The sequence below is a fragment of the Saccostrea echinata genome, unplaced genomic scaffold, assembly GCF_033153115.1.
Source record: "Saccostrea echinata isolate AGI-Se365-2 ecotype Australia unplaced genomic scaffold, CSIRO_AGI_Sech_v1 ptg000047l, whole genome shotgun sequence".
NCBI lineage: Eukaryota > Metazoa > Mollusca > Bivalvia > Ostreida > Ostreidae > Saccostrea > Saccostrea echinata.
The window spans coordinates 3,387,492-3,414,972 of NW_026889796.1; the positions used below are offsets into that span (position 1 = coordinate 3,387,492).

General features: G+C 33.2%; 1 protein-coding gene across 1 annotated transcript in view; it reads left to right on the forward strand.

The window, feature by feature from the left end:
• The first annotated feature begins 7,643 nt into the window (after positions 1 to 7,643).
• The window catches only part of LOC133202896 (leucine-rich repeat serine/threonine-protein kinase 2-like), a 72,510-nt gene continuing 52,672 nt past the window's right edge, over positions 7,644 to 27,481 (forward strand). The window contains exons 1-2 of the mRNA XM_061338761.1: positions 7,644 to 7,886; positions 22,840 to 23,094. Of these exons, the coding sequence (XP_061194745.1) occupies positions 7,817 to 7,886; positions 22,840 to 23,094 (325 nt within the window). The 5' untranslated portion in view covers positions 7,644 to 7,816. The remainder of the gene's footprint in view (positions 7,887 to 22,839; positions 23,095 to 27,481) is intronic.

The following is a 27,481-nucleotide window of genomic DNA, read 5'->3' on the forward strand; positions in this document are numbered from 1 at the left end:
GAAAATAAGACACCAAAAGGGAGTTGGGGAGCGTTTGGGGAACATCTGTAACGGTCCCCGTTACAATTATAACTAGTTATCTTGGATTTTTATCTGAGGGGTTTTTATTTTAATCAAAAATATTTAATTACAGAGGTATTTCCGCAGTAAAAACGCGAAATATGTAAACTGTGACCATGAAGAACATAATACGCTTTTAATATCAAGTAATTGAGAAACATGGAACAAGTCCTTTAAGTCCTAGTTAAGAATGGTCTTAATGGACTTAAGTACCCTTTATATTTATGTTACGACCTCTTGTTGTATAGTTCTTGATGTCCATAACAAATACTGTCACCAGTCTTGCGCCAGTAGCAAACAGTGCACTCACCTGTCCTTGTAAGACCAAATAGTCTAGGTCTACACAAGTGCGATCAGAAATCTGTGCAAGTGTTGTTTATCCATTCCGTCATTTAAATAAGAAACCACACACACACACACACACACACCCTCACACACACACACACACCCTCTCACACACACACACACAATCTCTCAGAAGAAATTGTGTGATAATTAACAAACAATATATAATCATGAAAGTAATATAATTGGTGAAAAAATTGTCAATCGAAGATTAACCTATATATTTTCGTGAAAAAGACTGAGGAGGCAGCTAGCGTAGGAATATGGATACGTTTTATTTACATTTCTTGGGAAAAGTGGTTTTCTTAAAATCATTTTACCTTAATTCTGTTTATTACTTACACATTGATATTCAAAACATTTGTTGTAAAGCTGTATCTGTAATCTCAGCAAGATTCGTCGAGACTATATATTTTATTTGGACAGACGTCTCTTCCGAATCTCAGACCAGTGTCACACAAAGTGACTCGGGAAATCTTGCCCGGACTTCGACCGCTTGTTTCGATCAATACATGGATTCCCTACCCGCTTCAACATTTCGCTTTGGACATCCTTTTAATTCACTATTACTATAAAACTTTCGTTTCTTACCTTTAAAAGATTTAAATCTAACCAAAATCAAGTTGTTGATTCTTCATGTCACTGACATTTTCGTTTAAACATCCGACGCCGAAGAGTTCAGCGATACTTTGTACTATGGTTCATTTCTAAAGGAAATCATAGTGGAACAAAGTATTTGAAGCAGACTATTGCTGGGACTCTTCGGCGTCGGAGGTTTAAACGAATATGTCAGTGGTTTAAAAAAAACCACAACTTGATTTTGGTTGGATTTAAATCTTTTAAAGGTAAGAAACGAAAGTTTTACAGTGATAGCTGAGACATAAAAAAATAGAGATTCGCAACTCTTCGAAGTCTCGCTTCCCTACTTTTTTTTTTTTAAATTTGGTGCAATTTAAATCAAATAAAACTTTAAAATAATCAGGTATAACAGTAAAAAATAATTTATATTAACAAATTCATCAGTCCTTTTCGTAAGTTTCTTTATCTAAAACATTAACAAAGGAAAAATCTGAAATGCAACAGGTGACTCTTTGTCGGTCATACCCTAACAAAAAAATACTATAGTAAACTATAGTTAACTATAGTTTACTATAGTTAACTATAGTACCAAAGTAAAAACTTTGGAACTTTGATTTACTATAGTAAAAACTTTGGAACTTTGATTTACTATAGTGAAAACTTTGGAACTTTGATTTACTTTAGTAAAAACTTTGATTAAGTACGATAAATCCCGTGGAATTATGTTTTTGATTCCCATTCTTTACATTTTATGATATTTCAAGTTTAAGATTCATAAAAGCTTTAGAGAACATTTTTTTTAAACCCAACCCCTCCCCTAAAAGAATAATGTACAAGATATGAATTTTAATGTAAAGGTTGTCGCTTGCGACGATAAAAGAACAATATTTATTTCAATGTATTTAATTTTAATGTTATGCAGATGTAACGTAAGTATTTTTTTTTTTTTTTTTTTTGAAAAAATAAAATAATATATCATTAAAAAAATTGTCATGTAGAATCAAAATATCTGCTTCATCAACTTCAGTCATCGTGTATTTTTTTTAAATTTATAAATGTAAATATTGCATTTGAATTAACTACTTTGTATATTTAAATAAAGATGTACAACAAAAACCAGCCCCAACCAACCCCATATCCACCCCCTCCCCTAAAACGGCTAAATAATAAAAAAAAAATTAAAAATACAAAAGTTGTTAAACTAATAAAAAAAACTTTGAAACTTTGATTAAGTATAGGGAAAACTTTGAAACTTTAATAAACTATAGCAAAACTTTGGAACTTTGATTTACTATAGTAAAAACTTTGGAACTTTGATTTACTATAGTGAAAACTTTGGAACTTTGATTTACTATAGTGAAAACTTTGGAACTTTGATTTACTATGGTGAAAACTTTGGAACTTTGATTTACTATAGTTAACTATATATAGTAAACTATAGTTAACTATAGTTTACTATAGTATTTTTTTGTTAGCCGCGATTTTGCCGGCTTTCAATCATCAGTGATCATTGACCTCTTTAATTTGCCTAGTTTGCTTTAAAAAAAATAAACTTCACAAATCATGCACCCATACGTAATAGAATTAATATTAATTTTACTTTAGATAGAAATACGAGAGCAATAAAGAGTGATTCTTAGGATATTAACAGGACCGTCACATATTTCAATAAACAAACATGTTAATGGTAGAGTTGCGAATCTCTGTTATTTATGTCTCTGGTGATAGGGAGTTAAAAGGATGTCCAAAGCGAAAAGTTGAAGTGAGCAGGGAATTCATTTCAGCACGTATTGATCGAAACAAGCGGTCGAAGTCCGGGCAAGATTTCCCGAGTCACTTTGTGTGACACTGGTCCGAGATTCGGAGGAGACGTCTGTCTAAAATATTAGTTTCGACGAATCTCGCTTAGATTATTGTATCTGCTTATCAGGAATGGAACTATACTTTTTCATAGAAAATTTGTGAAGATTACCTGACTTTAGTAATATATCTTGAATACATAGTATACACTGACCGAATATATTAAAATTATGTTGACCTTAAATCTTGTAGAAATATTATGATGAAGATCGATCGAAATTGACTCCGTATTTTTTGAATGATCCTCATATTTATAAGGACATTTAAGGTGTATAGTGTATGTCCATAGCAGTAGAACTAGTCTCATTAAATCTGATTCATTAACTAGGCCTACATGTTTTATGTTCTCTCGTTATTAGAGATCCTACAGAAGCGAAATTACATATCACTAGAGGGATTAAATAGTAAACTAGATGCATGGAAGAAGGACAATATTGATATTGCTGTGAATGACTTCTCAAACAAATATATTATTGATGGCAGAAGAATTTTAATCAACTATTTCTCTGAGAAGGACTGTGGTGTATATCAAGGATTTAGATTACCAACTCGACGGGGATGCTTTATAAGGAGAAAGCGATCCACCTACCCTGTTACAGTAGGTCTGTATGCTACCAAAATGTACTGATTGTTCATCTTGAATGAGATTCGGCTTGGCTTGATATTTGGACTGATGACTTCTCTGAGTCTTGAGACAGTCCGTTGTAATTCAAGTCAGAAAATTCACACCCGACTTCGGTCGATCCTATATATAGATAAATTATGTGCAAGCCAAATATCAGCCGAGGCTACATGTAAACTAAATGTATTCTCGTCGGAACTTATTAACCCTTTCTTTGAAAGGATGAATCATAGAAGGCGCTGTAATTCTCTCTGATCATTCGTCTAATTTCGGTATTTGGCAATTTATTGATGAGCATACATTGTTGTACAAATTTGTGTTTAGGGGAATTTTGCCCTTCGCATATACAAAGCAATAACTTTTTACTATTATTTATTTTTTAAATCAACTTATTCCGAACTTTTATCTTTATTTGAGATAATGAATTACTACCTACCATTATTTGTAGTAAAGCAGCAAGTATTTTAATATTCTTTTATTTCTATGCACAACCCTGTCGTGACTAAGAACACCATCTCACCCCCCTTCAATGAATAAAAAAGCCTGTAAAACGCTTTGTTGGGTATTGCAACCTCTGTTACGTTTAACAGGTCCGGATGATTTTCAAATATGGAAGTCAAGAACAGTAATTGAATGTTCTAATAAATATACTTCATATAAACGTAAATATTTTTTTGCCCTTTTTGCCCAATCAGAAAACAGCATTTTTACACACCCTAAAACAGATTTCAAAGGAACAAAAGAGTACGTCACGTGCTTCTGTTTTTTTCTTTCCCTCAAAAAGATTTTTTGACAAAATACTTGTAGAAGTAAGAATAAAAAAATTGAAGAATAGGGTATTCCTCAAATTTTTACCGTGAATTAACTTGACATATTAATCTCGAAAAAAAAAAAAAAAACATCAATGCATGTAACTGTGTAACAAAATGCGATCGCATCGTCAGATTATTATTAATTACAATTATAACTTTACCAGAAAAATTAATGCTCTATGTTGGTAAATATAATTTTGCATAGCCGTCCGATTTTCATCGTTAACATGAACTTATCTACAGCACGCAAGTGTTCATCGTATACACTAGTTTTAAAAAAGATCACAGGTTTCGTGAGTGCGGGATAAATACTATGTTATAAATACTTTAAACTTGCAAAAAGAAAATTGTAAAATATGGGGAAAAAGGAATGAAAATGAAAACTTTTCATAACTTACTACCCATACCAGAACCTGGATGATTTTGTTATACAAAGGAAACAATAAAGACTGCTATATACCCAATACCAAAATATCCGCATGCCGGGCTCTAAAAACTAAAAGTCTGAGGTATTTATATAAAATTTCTTAACGCAAATTAACCATTGAGGAATGCTATCTCATAGTGACAAATATCAATTCCACTTAAAATTTATTCTAAGCTTTTCAAGCCGTGTTTATTCACGGCAGAATTGTTATATATACTGTTTTATTCCTTAATATGCACAAAGTTTACATAAATTTTGTTCTAAAAAATCTTTTGTGCAAAAAAGTTTAAAACCATATGTTTTGTTTATTTTCTCATGGGTTTGTCTAAAAGCCGTTACCTGATTGGCCAGAAGCATTAGCGGTTTGTTTATTTTGAGCATTTATAGGAAGTGGTGGTTATCTTTCTTGACTACAGTCGGTAGATCGCTCGCTCCGTGACTTTAAGGTCGTGTGTTCGAATCATGGCCGCAACTGACCTAAGTCGATAAAAAAAATAGGTAGCAAATGTTCCTTCGCCAAGCGCTCGGCACTTTGGAGTAAAAGTTTCAGGTCCTTCGGATGAGACCTTAAAAGCCGAGGCTCCGTGTCATGGTAGGCATTGGCACGATAAAGATCTCTCATTGCTAAATGGCCCTGAGTGCGGAGTAAAGGTCTATATTTGAAGTCCTTCACCGGTATATGGTGTCGTCTCTAAATGAGTGAAAAAAATTCTCGAACTGGACGTACAACTACATACAGTCAATCAGTCAATCGTTCTTGACTTCCAAATTTGGAAATCGTTCAGACCTGTTTATTGATTAAATCTTTCAGACTACTATCTTCTTTGCGGGGGGGGGGGGATAAAATAATTACCGTGTTCCATAAAGATGCAGTTTCCCAGTGATGGTACAAAACGTCTCCGTGTTGCAGTAACTTCATCTGCTATTTAAGTATATCAAAATTTCACATATTATATCAAAGCAATAACTTATTAATGATTATCTTCATGACATTATATCGCGGAAGCATCACCGATACCATGTTTTTAGATTTTAGCCTCTAACAATACAGGTTATGTACATTGTACTTGGAACTTTAAAGAGATTTAAAATATCTAGTATATATTTCTTTGATGTAGCATTGGTTTACTGATGAAATGCAATTTTCTAGATTAATTTATTATAAACTTAAGATTGTGTATAAAGATAAGCGTGATTGGTTGATAGAGGGAGTAATAAAATAATTGTGAATGTTGAAAATATATTGGAAATTGCATGAACTTTTTGAATTCGTGTTGTTTTGCTAAAGAGTATCTAATGGGTAGGGATACGCGAATTTATAAGTATACAGGTACATCGTGATTTTTAATAGCGCGATACGTATCGTTATAAGGAGACTAAAATACGGTATTTAGTATGTTATTATAACTTCTGGAAATAATTAATTTTTGAATTACAATTACCAGAATTGTAAAAAAAATAAATAAATAAATAAATAAAAAATGTAAAACAACAACATTCTAGCATCAAAGTATAAACAAGCTTTATTAAATATATTAATTAAAATGAAAAAAGAGAAGATAGTTTCCACAACATATTTCATTGAGAAATTATGGAAAATTGATTTGAAATCTTACTAAAGATTCTTTGTAAAAATATCAAAATATTATGCTGATATTTTAGACAAAAAAAAAAATGATGTATCGTGATACAAAAATTTCAATATCCCTACTAAAGGGAATCATCTAGTATATGCCACAAGTGAAACTGGTCATTGAAATTATACATTTCTACATGTATATTGATGCAAGAACTGCTTAATGATAACATAAATAAATTTTGGCATACATTTGATAAATGCATCTATACATACATTTTTGTCATTACAGTTAAAGTGATTATATTTTGACTTCAATGCACTCTTTACATGTAAAATGTTTATTTTTATAAACATCCAAAGTAAGAAATTAAAATCTAGGATGTTAAAATGCTATTAACCTAGAATTGGGGCAATTCTTATTTATCTACTCAGTACTCTAAGTACAGTTATGTGTAACAATTATACTATCTTTCTAATAGAAAACATAAATTTTTAATCAGAAATCCAAAAACTAAAGCTTGTTGGAGTAACTTATGATATCAATGAGGATAATTTGCTTGAGGAAACCCAAACCACGGATTTCTTTTCAATTTGGGGGTCTGAATCCGAAAAAGAGAAACCATGTATAGTGCTTCTGACAGAGATGTCAAGTGTCTCATCACCTTCTGTTCAAAGTAAGTTCATGAGAAGTCATCAAACCTTCTTCGAATTCTAGCAGTCTCTCACAAATTGCAAGCTAACATTGTACGTTATATGATTTTGTAGGTAATATTTACGACCCTAACAGAAATTCCAGACTGGTTTTAATCTTAAAATGTGCAGCTTTGCTCAGCAATAATTTTAAGTTTTCATGGACGAAAAACGTGTTGAAAGACATAGAACAATTTATGACCGAAATTCCTCACAAAATTGAAGAATATAAGAGTGTTGCTTCCAGCTTAAAACCATGTTCCTCATACAAATCAACAAACAGTTTTTTCAAATTACTGTCTGATGAGGTGGTACTGGAGACTCTTTGGATTATGTTAAACCAATGTCGATCTCCAAAGGAAGTCCTGAAATATATTTTTGATAATAAATTGAGAACACTCACGAAGAAGTTCTTCAGATTGGAAGGATACATCCAACATCCAGACGAATCTTTCATTTTATTGCCGCGCTCAGTGGCAAATATCTATCTGAAAAGTTTGATAGATAAAAACTTTGAATACACAGGAGACCCTTGGAAGACAAATGGTATTAAGATACTTTTTCATTTTTTTCATTTTATACAATTATTTCTGAATCAAATTGAATTTGGAAATATCTTATTGTAGCGTACATTGTACATTAACGTTAGGTAATCTTTTTCAGATGCATTTGACCAGAGGAGTTGTACAAACTTTGAATGTTTTGTTTACTATGCACTTCTCACAAATCTTCCAACATCTGAAATAGTTCTGAAATATTTTGCAACATCTGGTTATGTGGAGAAGAAAGAGGAAATATGTATCATTGTACCTCCTGAATACAACGAGAGAGTTATACAGAAGATGGATGTAGATATCATTGCACACAAAACAATCCATGATGTCTGTATCCATGAAGCCGTTATAAGATTATGTGAGTATTAATTTCAAATTAAAAACAAACAGGCTTCATTTCAGATAGCTGGCAATTATATCCAGCTGTCTGCTGTATCGGTTAACCTTAAAAAAGAAATCCATGTTTCCCATATTATCAACATCAGAATTCGAAAAAAAAGATATGAATATTAAAATATGTTTTAGAGATATATAATTTCATAACGCTAAATCATATAATATTTATATAAAAAGAAATTACCACTAAAATTAAAGTGTGTTTTATTCCCATTCAATTTATGCTGAGAAAAAGCAGATGCCCATAAATACATTTATTTTTACCTTGAAGATGAACTATATCAAAATGATTACGGTTGAGGCTATCTGGTACTGCTCGCAGGGTGACTGGGCAGGAGTTATCTCTCCATTAGTGCTTGAGTTATCTCGCATGAGAACTATGAAAAGTTCCACCAACGACGTTCTGTAAAAATTTTAATGTTTTATCTGAAATGTAAAATGTAATAATTAATAGAGAGAAAGGGAGATATAAAAATAATACATGTATTTTCTAACTCCTGATCTTGAGAGCATATAGTCAAGGCTCGCAGAAACTGGGGGATGGGGTGTCCACAATAATTTTACATGGATATAATATTCAATAGAAAACAAAGGTAATGTTTACTTAGCTGTAATCCCCCTCCCCACCCCCTTGCTCCCGAAAAATGTCTGATGACATATTTATAATTTTATCTAGTTTATTTATTTATTTATTATTATTTATTTATTAATTATTCATTTTTGTCCTCAAAGAATTTTTAAGGTTGTGCCCTAAAACTTTATAATTTTTAATGCCTTGAGAATACAGTCCTTGGTCAATGTAGCTTCGAATTTTGACCCGGGTTGAAAATTGACCCAAGGGGTCATTTTTCAACGTTGAATATTGAGACCAAAGGTGTGGATTTTAGACCCTAGAACGTTGAAAATAGTGTCGTGGAATTTTTATTGTGAAACTCGCTCTAAATTGAAGAACATGAAAATACATATTAATGAACTGATTTTCGAAAAAGAAGACCCTGACACTTTATCAGAATGGGGTAAATGTATCAGATGGATGTTGAAATCGCGCATTAAGCGATTGAGGGGCAATATGAAAACCATCTATCCTTCTGTCTTTTCAGAAGTGAAACAAGAATTAGATAAATTACATGATCAGTATGTACTAGTCCCCACTATCAAAGCAGGTAACAACGCTGTCTTTGTTTGTAAGGCTCATTATTTGAACTGTACATTAGAGGGACTAGGATTTAATTCTGCAAGTGGCAATGCAACTTATGCTAAAAGCTCCCTTTCTAAGGAGGAAATTATTCAAAACCATATGTCAGTTTTAAATATTTTTAATATTCACAACAATCAAAATGAATTACCATGCTTATACTGGATTCCAAAAGTCCATAAAAATGCTTACAAGCAAAGATATATAGCGGGTACCAGTAAATGTTTTACCAAGCCTCCTTCTTTATTCCTCACTTAAATAGTTACAGCAATGAAGGAGAAACTTCAGGAGTACTGTACAACAGTATATTCGAGAAGTGGTGTAAATCAGACGTGGACACTTACAAACTCCAAGGAACTTTTAGAAAATTTGAAATCACAAAATTTTGACAAAATCTGTTCAATAACATCAAAACGTACAACTTTTCAACACTTTATATGACCAATACCCACGATTCATTTAAGTCCAGGCTTTTTGACATCATAGTCAGCTGCTTTTAAATAAACATGAAACTCATAAATATACTTACATGTACCTTGTCATTCTGAATTCTGAATGTACACAAAAGTACTCTGAAGTTGATATTAAATAAATGCTTGAGTTTCTGATTGACAATATATTCATGGTATGTAGCCTGTTTATTTATTTTCTAAGTCTATGCCAGGTTTTCCAGGAACTGAAACTTTATAGAATGTTGTAAAATGACCCCCCTACCCCCCTTCGACGTCATTTTTAACCCCTTTACTGTTTGGACATTCAGTATAAAATTTACGATAAAATTTCATAAAATATACAGAATGAGGTAAAAATCGCAACTTTTACGAAAAAAATGAGTGAATTCATGGGATTTTCGGATGACAAATGCTCATATTAGAAGACTTTTCGCAGTTACACTCAGGTGGAAAATACGTCATGTTCGAGGTTGCGCCGCCTGGACATAACATTGCTTCCAAAAACATTTACGATTCACTAAAAAATTAAAATTATGATTTAGTTTATTTTACAGATAGAAAAGATGATGCCTAATAAACGTTTAAAAATTCATTGATGTACATATAGTGGTTTTAATTTTATGGCGCTTGTCCACGAACTTTTTGGTAATTCTCGTATACACTGTACTTGTATGTAGTTTTTGGAGATAATGTCTCCTAACTATCTGTTGGAATCTGTTTGAGGTTCCATAGGTACCATTTACGCCCCCTTATTAGCAGACCTATTTTTGTATTCATATGAAGCAGAATTTATTTAAAAAATTTTACATGAGAAGAAGAAAACACTTGTTGGCCTTCAACTCGCCATTTAGATATATCGACAACGTATTATCAATAGTTACTTCCATTCGTATCTTGAACCGATATATCCCAGTGAGCTTGAAATAAAATATACCACAGAGTCTGACACATCTGTTTCATATTTGGATATTTAACTAGAAAAAGACTTTAATGGTAACCTAATAACAAAGCTTTATGATAAACGTGATGACGTCATTTTTTCAATCGTCATCTTCCCTTACTTATATAGCAATATAACCTTATCTCCTGATTACGGGGTTTATGTCTCCCAGTTGATTCGATACGCAAGAGCATGATACACGGATAATTCTAAAACGAGGCAGGCAATTGACAAACAAGTTGATGAAGCAGGGATATCAACAGTCTCTTTTGAAGTCATCATTTCTCAAGTTTTATGGTCGATACAATAACTTGTTAGCAAATACAACCTATCATTAAGTCAAATCTTGACTAACTTTCTAATCGCCTGAGTCTCTCAGGTGACCTGTTGCTATCTGTTTTCGTCCGTCGCTGTGCGTCGTCAGTCGTCTGTCTTGCGACGTGCGTCGTGTGTTAACATTTGAACATTTTCAGCTTCTTCTCTAAAACCAATGAACAGATTTCAACCAATTTTGGCATGAAGCATCTATGGGAAAAGGAGAAAAAAAATATTGTGAATTTCATGGTCCCTGACCCCTGGGGCTTGAGGGATGGGGCTAAAACTGCAAAATTTATGCAATCTTTAAAAATCTTCTTCTTTACTCCTGGACATCAAGCAGTCAAACTGTTGGCAAGATTGTAATAATCATTGAGGCCTCTACCAAAATTGTGAATTTCATGGCCTCAGGGTCAGGGGTTTTGGTGCTAGGGTGAGGCTTTATAGATAATATAGTGAAAGTGCATCATTTCTTTGAAAACTTCTTCTCTGCTCCTGTGTATTAAACAAACAAATTAAGTACATAGTAATGATGAGCAAGGTTGCTCTTCCTTAATTGTGAATTTAATGGCCCCTGCGTCAGGGATTCTGTTGTTAGGGCTGGGCTCTATTAATTAAATAGTGAAAATTCATTAATTCTTCTAAAATCTTTTTCTCTGTCCCTGGGTATTATTTAAACAAACTAAGTGTATTGTTATGATAAGAAAGGATGCCTCTTCAAAAATTGTGAAATTCATGGCCCCAGGGTCGGGGGTTCTGGTGGAAGGGGGGTCGGGGCTCTAATTGATCATATAGTGAAAAAGCATAATTTCTTTGAAAATATTCTTTTCTGTTCCTGGTTACATAGCAAAGAAACTAAGTGTTTAGCTTTGACAAGTAAGAGTGCTTCTTCCAGAATTGTGATTTTCATGGCCCCTGGGTCAGATGTTCTTGTGTAAGGGTGGGGCTAAATTGATAACATAGTAAAAATGCATTAATTTTATCAAAAAATTCTGTCTGCTCCTTAGTATTGAGCAGACAAACACAGTTATGATGAGCAAGGGTGCTTCTTACAATTTTTTTAAAACTTGTGGTCCCATGATCAGGGGATCTAACGGTTCTTGGGTTCTTGGGGGGGGGGGGTCTATTGATAATGTATTGAAAATGTGTTAATTCTTTGAAAATCTTCTGCTTAGTGCATAGTTATGAAGTAAAGAAGTTTTTTACATATCAATAAGGTAAATACATATTTTTAATCCAAGACCCAAGTACCCGTGGATTAAATGATATAAGAGGTCATGACCCCCCTACCCCGAGGTCTCCCTGGCCGCCTCTGTCCCAGAAATGACAAATAATCATGTAGCTCAAAAATGATTGGAAACTTTTCCATCTGACCATGTATGATTTTGTTTCTTGTGTTATTATGTATCTAATAGTATAAAGGTTATGAACCCATGGAAGCCATCACCACACCCTTGAACTCGAAATGTTCACAGTATGACCTGCATCAAATTTAGAAGTGCATCATGAATAAAATTGCTTGACATTCCATTCAAGATTTTGGATCAACCCATCCTCCTAGATTTAGGAATGAAAATCATTCAGAAAGATGCACCTTTAAACTTTAAGCACATATTTGTATCTATTCACATTTTTTATGTCAAAACAAAGTATTGGTTTGCATACATGAACAAACTGGGGTCTGGGTAGTGGGGAAAGGGGAAGGAGTTACATCTGCATGTCTTAATTGTTGAAAACTCCAAAGCTTTATGAATATTAATCCCACCTCTGTGAGAAGAGTAAATAATGATGACAATCATTATTTACTCTTCTCCAACATACATGTATATGTTTATTATTCAACATATATAGACTTTTGGTCATATCTCTAGTTCTCCCTTGAATCAGGAATGATGATATAAATATTTTAAGAATGATGAAGAGTTGAACAAATCTTGCATCTTAAAATTTATTAAGCCCTCTGTTTGAATTTTCCGTACCGGTATAACTTGATTTTGCTACTCAAAACAACTTGATTAGCTATTTATAATCATACTGTTTACTAATATATGCATCTTTTTCAACATGGATAAAAGTAATACTATGGTGACATTGAATACATTTTCAGCTTTGAACTATTCTGAAAACAACGCATGAAAAGAAATTGCATTTCAAATATTGTAGTTCTTTCCAAGCACTTGTGATCATAAGTTGTTAGCTTTTCTGATCACATTTTGTCCATCATCTATCTGTTTGTCCGTCTGTCTGTCTGTCTGTAAACTTTTCACATTTTCGACTTCTTCTCCAGAACCACTGGGCAGATTTCAACAAAACTTGCAACAAAGCATCCTTGGATAAAGGGAATCCAGGGTTGTTCAAATGAAGGACTAAACCCTCTTTCAAAGGGAGATAATTAATTATAAGAATTAGTGAAAATTTGGTGGTATCTTTTAAAAGTCTTCTTCTTAAGTATCACTGGGCCAAAAAGGTTTAAACTTATATGAAACTTTCTTGACACAGTGTAGATTCAAGTTTGTTCAAATCATGACTCACTGGATAGGGTTGACCGCAATGGGGGATCAAAGTTTTACATAGGAATATACAGTGAAAAAACTTCATAAATCTCTTCTCAAGAACAGCAAAGGCATCTTAGTCATATTAATATGGAAACATCCTCAGATAGTGTAGATTCAAAATTATTCAAATTGTGGTCCCCGGGGGTAGGATGGGGCCACAATGGGGGTTTAAAGTTTTACACAGAAATAAAAAGAAAAAAAAATCTTCTTCTTAAGAACAGCAAGGCCATAAGTAGTCATATTACTATGGAAACATTATCAAGTAATGTAGATTCAAATTTGTTCAAATCATGACGGGGGGGGGGGGGGGTTAGGGGGGCACAATGGGAGATCAAAGTTTTACATAGGAATATATAGGAAAAAATCAATCCTCTCAAGAACCGCAAAGCCATGTTTCGTCATATATGGAAGCATCCTTAGGTAGTGTAGATTCAAGTTTGATTCAAGTTTGAAATTTTGACTCCGGGAGAGGGGTGGGGGGAGGGTAAGGTGAGGCTACATCTATAACAATCATGGCACTTGGGGGTAGGGTTGGGTCACAATAGGGATACAAGTTTTACACAGGAATATATGATGGAAAAAATCTGTTGATGAGGAACACTTGAGCCATGTTGACTAAGGTGAGCATTGTGGACCATGGGCTCCTTGTTAGTTTTGTATAAGGCTCAAAACCTGGGGTACTTTTTCTCTCTCCTTTTCTTTCTCTCTTTCCAACATCTACTTGGGCCAAACATTTAAATTGAATAATGTCAGAAAAGTTTCTGGGTTTTTTTTTTAAATTGATCAACTTTTTAGGATTTTACACTGCGTAAATCATACTGCAGCTAGAATGATATCTCTCTCGGATTGTAAAAAAAAAGTTTACTCTCAATCATGGCTTTGATCTACGTCTAATTACAAAAGGACACAGCAATAAATCTTTTTTATCATTTGTTGTTTAAATGTCGCATGAAATCTACTCCTTTTACTCAAAAACGTAAGTTCTAAACTCAAATCCCTTAGAAAACACTCGAATTTCTTCAGAGCATGCAAAAATGACATAAATTACCGGTATGTTTGATAATTTGAAAACAATTCACTAAACCCTCACCTGATTTTTCGAGACAGGTAAACCCCCAAGGGATGAACTTGGATTTCATTAAAACACGGAGCAGAAGTAGACTATGTTAAGATACATAATTCTCCTTATCAGTTTTTGATTTCCTTGAACACTGTTGCCATTATTAGTAAAAAAAAAAAAAAGATATCTTTTGTGAAATTCATTCAAAACGGTACTCCTCCTGGAGTTTTGGTTCGATTTCAATGGTTTTGTGCACAATCAGCCTTTAATAATTTATGTAATTCAGTGTTTATCAATTTTTGATTTCCATGAATGCATGACGTTGCCATGGTTACTAAAAGTAGATTGAAAATGCAGGAAAAAACTTTTTTGCGATCCCGATTTGCCCTCCAAGGTGAAAATGCGAATTCTTAAAACTTATTGCACATCCAAAGGACACCATCAATCATCTTCCAAAATATAATTAGACTACTGCATAAAATGTAGGGTGAGTTCTGGGAACCAAGGTGGTTTTGTACAAGAAAACGCCATTTTTCGACCCCCATTTGACCCCTGGTGTAAAAATGAAAATTCCGAAACCTTATTGCACATTCATGGGACACCACCAATCACCTTCCAAGAGATGATTAGGCTACAGCGAAAAATGTAAGAGGAGATATAAAAATAAGGGTGGTTTTGTATTTAAAAAAAACGTTATTTTTCGACCCCCATTTGATCCCCAGGGTGAAAATGAAAAATCCGAAACCTTACTGCACATGCACAGGACACCACAGATCATCTTCCAAAAGATGATTTGGCTACTGCTTAAAATGTAAGAGTAGTTCTGGGAACCAGGGTTTTTTTGTTTAAAAATCGTCAGTTTTGACCCCCATTTGACCTCCAGTGTGAAAATGAAAAGTCAGAAACCTTATTGCACATCCAAAAGATGATTAGGCTACTGCATAAATTATAAGAGGAGTTCTTGGAACAAGCTTGTTTTTGTATAAAAAAAAAAAAAAACGTCATTTTTTGACCCCCATTTGACCCCCAGTGTGAAAATGAAAATTCATAAACCTAATTGCACATCCATATAGGACACCACCAATCATCTTTGAAAAGATGGACACCACCAATCATCTTTGAAAAGATGATTACGCTACTGCATAATATGTAAAGGGAGTTCTGGGAAAAAGGGTGGTTTTGTATTAAAAAAAAAAAAGAAGTCATTTTTCGACTTCCCAATTTGACAGTGTGAAAATGAAAATTCCGATACCTTATTGCACATCCATAGGACACCACCAATCACCTTCCAAGAGATGATTAGGCTACAGCGAAAAATGTAAGGGGAATTCTGGGAACCAGGGTGTTTCTGTATAAAATAAACATCATTTTTCAACCCTCAATTGACCCCCAGCGTGAAAATGTAAATTCCGAAACCTTATTGCACATCCACAGAACACCATCAATCATCTTCCAAAAGATGATAAGAATACTGCTTAAGATGTAAGAGTTCTGGGAACCAGAGCATTTTTGTTTAAAATACGTCATTTTTTTTACCCCATTTGACTGATATGGTGAAAATGAATATTTCGAAACCTTATTGCACATTCACAATTATCTTCCAAAAGATGATTAGGCTACTGCTTAAAATGTAAGAGGAGTTGGGGGAACCAGGGTGTTTTTGTATAAAAACGTCATTTTTCGAGCCGCATTTGACCTCCTTTGTTCAGTAAAGTTTCGGACTGTTTTCTCACCCTAGGGGTCAAATGGGTGTCAACAAATGACGTTTTTTTAATACAAAAACACCCTGGTTCCCAGAACTCCATAACATTTTATGCAGTAGCCAAATCATCTTTTGGAAGATGATTGGTGGTGTCCTGTAGATGTGCAATTAGATTTTGGAATTTTCATTTTCACCCTGGAGGTCATATGGGGATCGAAAAACGACGTTTTTCATATCAAAAGCCCTGTTTACTAGGACTTGGAATTATTGATAGGCCGCTGGTCTGGGGCCAGTGACTTTTAATCCTGTCCAGTACATTATAGAGAGCATGTGCACCTTGGGTCATTGTTTTTTATGCATTATACCAAAATTCCCGTGAACATGTAAGTAGCATTCTTTCTTAAACAGGAAAAATCTATCGATCATATGTCATTTTAAATAAATTTTGCTTTAGATACTTTTGATTTAATTTAGTTTTAATCATCATTTCAAAGTATTAATTTTAAATATGATAACAATAAATAATTTCAAAATCTTTGTAAGTCTGTGTCATAAAACTCAATCACAATATACATGTAATTTATTTTGGTAAAGAATCTATCAAGAAGAGTAAGATACGATTATATTTGAAAAAAAAATTATTATTTTGAATTTTACCCCCCCCCCCTTAACTTTAGATATTGCTTCCAAACAAAGAGGTAGCAATGGTTTAAACAGTGGGAGAAGGGACAACCCCCAGAGAAATAATCTAACAAGTAAAATTTAAATAATTAAAAAAACCTTGAAAATCCTATTTTGTGTGTTCGTTTGTTGGGAGGGGTGGACTTTCTGTTTGTAGATTTTTTTTTTTCAAGTGCTGGAATATTCGCCAGCGCTCAACCTTACAGCAAAAGAGTGTAAGAGGGGGCAACATCTAAATGAAAATTTACATATGAGATCTAGAGGAATAGACTATACTACAGGAAAAGTCTTTGCTCAGAAAAATGCCCCCTCCCCCCTTTCCGTTCTATGGACCTGTAAATGCGATGTGAAAAAAGTTCTCCATGTTTAATATAGATTAAACAAAGCTTAAAATGTTAAAATGTGGTGTAAGTGATGCTTCAATTAAGTGCCAAGTGTTAGGTTAAAAAAAGTTATGCTTAATTGAAAATAATTTATAATAAATTATTCATTACATGTACATGAAAAAATATTTAATTGTTTAGTGCCTTCAATTATAGCAAGTATTTAATCAATAAATCTATGCTTTAGTACACAGTTTTATCAGTAAATATTAAATTATTTGATTTTGACTACTTTGTTCAATCAAGGTAACACAGGTAAACTCTACCTGGACCCCTTAGAGGGCCTCTTAATTGAGTGTGATAATTAAATAGTTGTTTTAGCCAGTAGACGTTCGGGGAATAAACCGTCCATTCGACTGACAGTCGAATAGTCGACTATTCGTTGACATCCCTACAAAAAAGCAGACATCAGTGACAATCAAATGCACTTTGACATCTTTGCCTGAAAATGACATCCTTTGAACTTTGTAACAATAATACTCATTCAGCTATCAAAATTAATTTCACATTTAGATGCAAAATACTTCTTCAGGGATGAAATTTCTTTTTGAGAAGTTGGAGCACAAACATTTATTTATCAGTGTCAATAACTTGTTTTGAAATTGAATTAAAGATTACCTCTTGAGGGTTTCTACTGCAAGTATATGTAGTTCATTTGTAAAAATCTAAATTTTAACCCAGCCACTACCAGCAATTTTGTTCGGCATGCTCTTGCTTAAAATCACCCTTTAACTGAATGATCTAAAGCAGACACATTTTTATGCATCTCAGAAATTTATTCAAAGTTTTTAAATGTATTTGAAAATGTAAAGCAACTGAATACATAGAGCTAGAAATATATAATTTACAGGTTGTTTTAATGCCAGTACATGTAAATCTTCACACTGTAATCTAATGAAAGATAATGCTTGAAAAGTTCACTCTAGGAGTAAGATTTCAAATTTGAATCAAAGATTTTGTAAAGTAATCACATTCTACAAAGCGTGCATTGTACTGAATACTTGGGATTTTTTCCACAAATTTCAATACATTTTAAAATAAGGGAAGTCAAATATTTAAACATTATACAATTATAAATAAAACTACTTTTGACTGAAATTTTGTGAAAAAAATCAAGAACGGAATCACGCAACAAGCAGCAGTGATTTTGATAGCATACATTGACTTCCATATTTCTACAAAACATTTTCTCTGATCAGATAAATATATTATTCCTGCTTCTGACATGATATATTCTGAGAAAATCTCTTTTCCACAGACAGCCATCATTCATTTGATGTGAGAATTTCTTGCTGAACATGTGTCCACCTGGTGAAAAAAGTTCTTTTGTTGACCTTAAATTTAAAAAATAAGTAATATATTTTACATAGCACCACAGATGCTGCACTACATGATAGTTAGATAAAGTTGTTCCATATTTCTTATACATGTACCTCAATAGTCCATCAGCCAGCATCCCTTGCTCAATGATCCTGCATTCTGACCTGAGTGACCTCCAATCTTTTTTTCTAGTCTAGTGTAAAGTAGGGTTGTTTTTCTCTTAAGAATTAAACATGAACATCCTTTAGACTATTTTTTTTAAAGTAATGGAAATTGATTATAAGAATAAACAACTAATCTCATCTGTATTTCATTTATTGATTTCATATGATTTTTGATGAATGAAGATATTTTAATAGATTCTACCACATGTATAACATCTTATATTATAGTGTATTAGACATAAATAAATAAACATTTTTTTTATCCTAAATATACAGAAAAGGAAAAAAAACAATAATATAAATAGTTTTTGAACAATTATTTTTCATTTTGCTCTATTTATTAGACAATTGTATGTTTCAATATTATTGATATTTCTACATACAATATCAAGTTATTTTTCCGTTTGATTTGTACCCAAGCGGAACACCTTACTTTTCTAATAACTTGATGATCGTTGCGTCTTAAACACATTAGGCTAGTTAGAAATAAAATTTGTTGTAATCTTATACAGAAATGCTATTATGCCCCGCCATGAATATGGCCGGGGCATATAGTGTTTGTCATGTCCGTCTTCCGTCCTTCCGTCTGTCCTTCCGTCACAATTTGCGTTTAGCTCTGTTCAAAGCTCAGTTTCAAAGAAACTATCCAAGATATTTTTATCAAACTTCATATGCTAATAGATATTGATAAGAGCTATGCAACTGCATCAACATTTTTTGACCTTGACCTTTCTTTTGACCTTGACCTCACTTTTCTTAAATTAGTGTTTAGCTCAGTTTTAAAGATACCATTCAAGATAGTGTAATCAAACTTCATATGTTGATACATACTGATGTAAGCTATTCAACTGCATCAAAATTTTTTGACCTTGACCTTTCTTTTGACCTTGACCTCACTTTTCTTAAATTAGTGTTTAGCTCAGTTTTAAAGAAACCATTCAAGATATTTTAACAAACTTAATATGCTGATACATACTGATGAGATCTATTCAACTGCATCAATATTTTTACCTTGACCTTTCCTTTGACCTTGACCTCACTTTTCTTAAATAAGTTTTAGCTCAGTTTTAAAGATACTATTCAAGATAGTGTTATCAAACTTCTTATGCTGATACATACTGATGAGAGCTATTCAACTGCATCAATATTTTTAGATCTTGACCTTTCCTTTGGCCTTGACTTCACCTTTCTTAAATTAGTGTTTAGCTCAGTTTTGAAGAAACCATTGATAATATTTTTGTTAAACTTCATATGAATGCCCCGGGCATAAATAACTACGATTAAAATTGTCATAACTGTCCCTGTGCTTCTGCAATGCTTCGATAATATTCACAGTTTGTAGATTTTACAAAACAACCCTCAGAGGGTTTTCTACGGGAAATGATCTGGACATGTTGACATGTTGACATTCGCTACCGAACTGCAAATGTTATGGCGATTGTCGCAAATCAAAGAAAAATTAACAAAAAATTTATTTATTTAAATAGAAATAGATTCAACATTACTTAAACTAATAAATTAACTAACAGTTTTTCCTTCAGTGCAATTAAATATATGAATTTTGCATTTTACGCCTTGCATAATCTATGGAGACCCACTGACGACGTAAAATGCTGACAAGAATCCATCCTTAAGTAAATTAATTTCTGACAAAGATTTTCTATATGCATATAATGCCAATAATAAAAAATATATGTGTGTTTCCGGTTTCATGCCAAAAATAGGGTAGGTAGGCGATACCTTTCTCTACTTACCCTTTGTTTGAGCATCAGTTTAATCCTTCAGTATCCCTTTTTTGTTATATATATACGAGGATTGTCCCAGAAATACGCGAACATTTTCACTATGTTTTGTTTCAGTAATACTGAATAATACTAACACTAACTAATACTAGAGCTTAAAATTGGCATACGTCATAATTAACATTTTTTGAAAAATGGTTAAAATTTTAATGAAATATCCCTATAAATAACATTTCCATCTCAGGTAAACGAATCTTAATCAGTTGTAGGCGCAACACTGACGACGTCAAAACGTAGCTCGTGGCGTTTGAGAATTTGTTCTGGAAATGTGCTTCTGATAAAATTCGTTTAAGGTAGTATGGGATACCTCCACGTTATGACGTATTTCCGTTTGAAGTATTGTTTTGATTTGCATGAATGCTTATTATCAGGTCAAAATTTGTAGAAACATCGTTTAAAAGAATACGCTGAAGCAAGTTCTCACAAGTCGGCATTTTAAGTAAAAATAGAGAAAAAAAATCGCAAGTATATAAATTTACTTACAATTTTGATACGGACATTTAAAAAGCAAACCCCTGTAAAAGATAGTATAAACATTGCTGCTTATGAACACTTTTAAGCTAAAACTGTATTTCAGTTGTTTGAGTAACTGTACAGCACCTTGTGCGCGGTGAGGCATGGATAAGTGCGATTACTTCACATTGTGCAGAATTATGACCAATCAATTATCACGTTAACCAGAGCTGGTCTTCTTTGTTATTTAATCCAAGAAGTTACTGTTTGGTCACAAATCAGCTAGCTATTGTATATAGTCTCAAAACTTTTAGATGAATGCAATTGCTCTGAACAAGACACGTCCTGGAAAGCGATTGTACATGCATTTTTTTTTTTCAAAACAGTTTAATGTTAAAAACTACCACTGCAACAACGTGCGATTTTTTATGTTTGGAAAAAAATGCTCATCATTTCTGAAATAGCACCCAGGTTTTTCAACCCCTGGAAAATAGAGAAGAACAAGAGGCCCATGGGCCACAACGCTCATCTGAGTAACTTTGGTTTTACTGTGTTTCATCTGATTATCCCCTTTGTAGTACCTATTGTGGCCCCGCCTTACCCCCAGGGGTCATGATTTGAATAATTTAGAAACTACACTACCCAAGGATTGTTCCTATATATTTCAATGTAAAACTTGAATTCCCTATTGTAGCCCGGCCCTACCCTCCGGGGTCATGATTTAAACAATATAGAATCTTTACTACCCCTGGATGCTTCCACATAAGTTTCAGCTTTTCTGGCCTAGTGGTTCTTGAGAAGAAGATTTTTAAAGATTGTTCCTATATATTTCAATGTAAAACTTGGATTTCCTATTGTGGTCCCGCCCTACCCCCGGGGGTCATGATTTGAACAATTTAGAATGTACACTATAGCTCAACACAGTACTACTTAATAATTTGGTGCTCCTCATTATCACCAAACGTCACCAATTTAATTAGAAGTGTTTGGCATATAACATCATATATTTGTCAATAACGATGTCAAATAAATGAATTTTTATACACGAGTGCACAAGATCAAACAGTATTTTTATGGAGGTAAATTTTGTGACATTATATTTCCGTACAGCCTGGTAATAAAGAAAACTTCATTGACAATGCTTCTTTTAAAAGTCAAAAAGATTACCGTGCGCCGACCAACGATATTTAGCACCCTTTAAATGCTGTTTTTATATAATTATGACATCACAAGCATAAAATATTTTGTCAAAATACCAAAAAATATCATTTTCCAACAACGTGCAAAAAATTATTAGTTTTGGTCGAATAGTTTCTTAAATATTCAAAAGGTTCGCGTTTTTCTGGGACAACCCTCGTACATACATGTACACAGATATGAATCAACACATGTACATGTTACAAAAGGAGTGTACTCATTAAAACTCTTGGGTAGACGTGTTTTTACAGTGTTTGAGGAATAAATCTGCACACTTATGAAGGATAACCCGTGTTCATGAAAGATAACTCGTGTTCGCCTACCTGTACATTGTACCATCTAGCGTTAACCGTGTTTGAGACATGCATTTTATTGACTACACCATGATAAAACTGTGCAAATGAACAAAAATACGGTTCAAAATCTGAATATGGAATAAAAAGTAGCAGCTAGAGTCGTGGATAAAATTATGGTCGGTAGGGTTACCGGAAACACACATATTTTATTTAGTCTAATAAGAAGATTATTTTCTGTCCTATATATTTTAGCGAAAACAAAAGGTTTTACCGGTAGCCCAATTAATATGATAAATGTGGAAAAAAAGAGTTGTATATTTTAGGATAATACATGTAATTATACTCAATTCAATTTTCAACCAAAATCCAATCTGCTGGGTTTTATCTTTTACGAGTCTAGTGAGAATTCCAAAAGAAGTCCTTGAATGGGACGACGAAAGAAGAGAACGATTTGTTCAAGAACTGAAAGACGGGAAAGTTCGAGTTCATCGAGCCAGAATTATAATTGTTGGCTGTGCAGGAGCAGGAAAAACAACTTTGGTTGAGAGACTAAAACATCCAAATAATGATGAAATGCCTACAACTACTACAACTGTTGGTCTTGATGTACACAGAAACGTGTTCCATGTCGATGATGGGAGACTGATATCTATGGGTAAATACATGTAAACATGTACAGCAGTATATGCAGCATATTTATACATGTATATCCATGTACATGGTTCAATACAAACACAAATTATGCATACAATACATATATATCAGGATGGAGGCTACATTCGGTTGCAGAAAAAATCAAAGTACCATAAGTACTGAAACGACAACCACTTAGTAAGACATCGAAAGGGAGGACCAATTTTTTTTTTCAATTTGCTTGTTGCGTCGCCTGCAGAGCAGAGCGATACTTACTCAGCTATGTTAAGGAAGGCATTGTGAAGTCTTGTATAGTGAAAAAAATTAACTTAGACTCATAATGATGCGTAAATAACAACTTGAATACATTTATTTATCAATTTTATTTCAAAGCATGTAAAATCTAACTATTTGATAACAAAACTCTTGAGTAATGAGGAGCATATCTTGTGTCAGAAATGACGTCACTAGCCTTGACTTGGCACAGTACGAGTGATCAAGAGGAGTGGATCAATGGGTTTAATAAATACAAATGTGCTTAAATAAATATGAAAACATCGCCAATTTTTTAATCTTATAAATAAAACTAGAAGGAAATAATTTATTTAAACCAGTTATATAGATTACCGATTTATCTACATGTAGCTGTTGTGGAGCTGTACAGCGACAGAGAATATAAAGAATATCGCTAACACGGTAAGCGTATTCATAATTAACCTCAAAAGTGCAAGGGCATAGACTACACTGTTTGAGGTAAAATATCGAATATCAATTGCTTATATCATGTATATTTTAAAAAGTGCTGGGAGCTGATTCTTGTCTGCCTAACAATATTTTTATTCACAATAAAATTTAAGCGAAGTGGTGATATTTTAAATTAGGTGTTGTACGCATTTTCGACAAAATAACGAGTACTTCTGAAACGGCACAAATTAGTCCCAAGTACTCTTTAGATAGACGATCTAAACCTCTTCTAATGTGAATTAATTATTTTGTCCAAAAACATGCGTTTGCCCTTGCACTAGCGTCATTTTCAACATTCAGCTTTAGAATTCTATTTTCATGTCAGGCACGTGACAAACAGCTGACACATGAGATGTAACTGGCAATGAGTACGGCACAGACCTTTTCATTATGGATATGTATATAACCTTTCCTACACGTATTCATTTACATTATAAAAGTGTTACATATACATGTATATATTAAGGCGTACTTTAATCGCATTATCCATTTCCTTCCATAACATAGCTGAGTTGCTATCACTTTACCCGGCATTTGCGTAACGTGGTTGAGCCGGGCTATCAGACAGTTCCAATTTATAGAAATTTATTCACAAAAGAAAAAATTATATATTTACATAAACAAACTCAAACGAACCTTCTGGCATTTGTTGAGGTACCGTTGGAAGGGAGTTGTCAAATGTGGAAGCATATTGATGTCCAATATTACAAAAAAAAGTCATTGAATTTATTTGCGATTTCTTGAGGGCATGTAATTGTTTCACCGTCGACTTTTAAATGTGTTGTTGTGGTTTGGGTTCGTTTCGAGGGAAGAAACTCCTTTATGCGGTCCCACATATTCTTGGGCTAAGCGTGTGCCTGCTCAATTACCTCGTTTACAAAGTCGCGTTTCGCCTCGTTGATCTGGATCCCAACTTAGTTACGTGCCACTTTATAAGCATTCTAATCGGCATTCGATTTGGATTTGAGTGCTTTCCGATGTAGAAAGTCACGTTGTCGCATTTCTGATAATATGTTGTCATTGATCCACTTTTCTGAATCTGCTCTGATGCACCTTTCTCTCATTGGAAAGTGTTTGTCAATGATTTGAAAAAAAGTGTCTTTAAATAAAGCCCACATATCATTAACATTTTTCAGGTTTCTGATTGAGTTCCAGTTTGTAGAAGCAAGGTCGGATAAGAATGCATATTCGTCTGCATGTTTCATATCTCTATAATTGATGTATATGGGTTTTTTTTTTTTATTTTCTTTGATTGTTTTGTTTCTAATAGAGCTCGGGCTTCGCTAGAGCTGACCCCGAGCAAATACAGAGCTGACCCCGAATGTGAATGGGAAAAATAAATTAACGAAATATTGAATGAATGTATTACGTAAATTAAAAAGAAAAGTTTGATTGAAATTATCTTTTCCGTAAATCTTGTTGTTTTTTTTTTTAATACAACCTGTCTAAAAAAAATACCGTAGTGTATGATTAAAAGACTGTATATTTTTAAATCGAATCTTAGAAGAAATAATTTTTGAAAATAAATAATTACGTAATCATCTTAATATTTATTGATACCCAGAGAATTATAATTTATAGATATTAAGAACATAAATAAAAATAAATTGAATTGTACATAAACACGCATAGCTCATGCTGTACGTATGCAGTGATTTGATTTACTGCGAAATGCCAACCAGCAGTTTGATTGTTCAATGCGTAATCCTGATTGACAACTCTGTTACGTAATAGCGAATGCCGGGTTCGCTTTCTGGGTGCGCTACTGAAATCGGAGTTTGCTTTTAGCGTTCGCTCTGGCTTCGCCGGGGATGCGCTCTGTATTCGCTCGGGGTCAGCTACAGCGGACCCCGAGCGAACCCGTGGTTCGGTTGGGGTTCGCTTTCTGTTAAGTTGTGTCTGGTCGGTACTGTACCACAGGTGCGCAATAAGGTGAATATGATGCTTATTTGACATTAAGCTGAAGCATGTTCTCTTTTTCTTCTTTAATTACGATTCTCTGTAACCACTTAAAACTTCTTTGCCACGCATGGACACCGATTTTGATGAAACTTTGCCCATTTTTACAACTTGACACCAGAAACATATATCAAATAAAATTTCGTTGCTATGTGTCTTAGTTGCCATGGTAACAGCCAGAAAAGTTGGAAAAATTTAGATTTTCAGCTACTTTGAATCTTTATGAAGCCTTAATAAAGACTAAGAAAAACAAACAAACCATTCTCTCAAAAACATGACACCTTGTTGCCACTTATGCTATAAAGAAACTATTTAGAAATTATCGCTAAGTAATTGGTAACCATGGGTACATTTGAAATACATTTTAGATGCTGAAAAGTGCTGCAAAATGCTCAATATTCACTAATAATAGGTGTTACATGATCAAGCTCAATCAACAACCTAAGAAAAACAATAAAAATATTTGACCTTAAGTAATTAGGTATTGGCAATATTATTCTAAAAATAACTTTCATAGTTGCCATGGTAACAGTTCAACCATGCAAAATCTGTTGCTAATACTGGGTTAATGCTACTATCTTAAGGAAAAACAATAGAATTCATGAATGGCACATACATCCTTAGGACCTTGCAACACCCACAACATAAGAAAAATTGGGATTAATTGTTACTATGCAGTGTAACCATGGAAACAACGTACCAGGGGACCGTTTTACAAAAGAACTTACGACTAAGACCAAAATTTAATTCTGCTAGTAACTTTTCAATTTATATTAAATTGAAAATTATTTTAATCTTTTTAAAAAGGTATGTAGAAAGACACTTTAATGCTAGCAATTTTAAACAGAATCATTAATTCTGCAAAATTTTACAATCAACTGAAGTTTCTGGTCTTAGTCGTAAGTTCTTTTGTAAAATGGGCCCCTGTTGTTTGAAGTGATATTTTTTGCTGCCTTGGAAATTTACTTAACTTTTAATCAAGGAACGTATTATTTGACTCACCTTGAATAGTACTTATCTGGTAGAACTAAAGTTGAATATCATATATTGATAAAGTTTGTTGAAAAATACAACACTTGCTATGGTAACCAAGGAGTAAAAATGTTCGATTTTGTTAAATTTATATCAATATTTAACCCTATATGCCAGTTTTTATGCATCCAGTTAGAGATTGGGTGGTAGTCAAATTTGAAGGTCAGGTTAGTTGTTCATAAATATCAGTCATAAAAGTTTTGGAAATCTACATACAATGGTACCAATGGTATCCAAGAAAACAGAATATTTTTCAGATTTTTATATATATTTTTTCGGCTTATTTCCATAGCAACGCTCTATTTAAAGAATTGAATTGAATTTTTTGAAATGTGAAAATTAGGGTCACACCAAGGCCTTTAAGAATTGATCATCAGTTATATAGATATATGCTTTTTAAAAAGATAGGATAAGATTTAAACACTAAGAGAGTAAATTTAAAATCCCTTCGTGGTATTAAAACCATGCAACCATTGCCAACCTATCAGAAGTATCATATTTTGTCCTTGGTATATATGTTACAAGGATCTTTTGTCTATTATCTGCTTGCATTTCAGCATGTAATTGTTTTATTCTTAAGTGCATGACTTTTTAAAATTAAATGAACAAAATTATTACTTTTGAATACTTTGTTTCCATTGTAACATATGTAATACATGTAGTAGATTTACCAA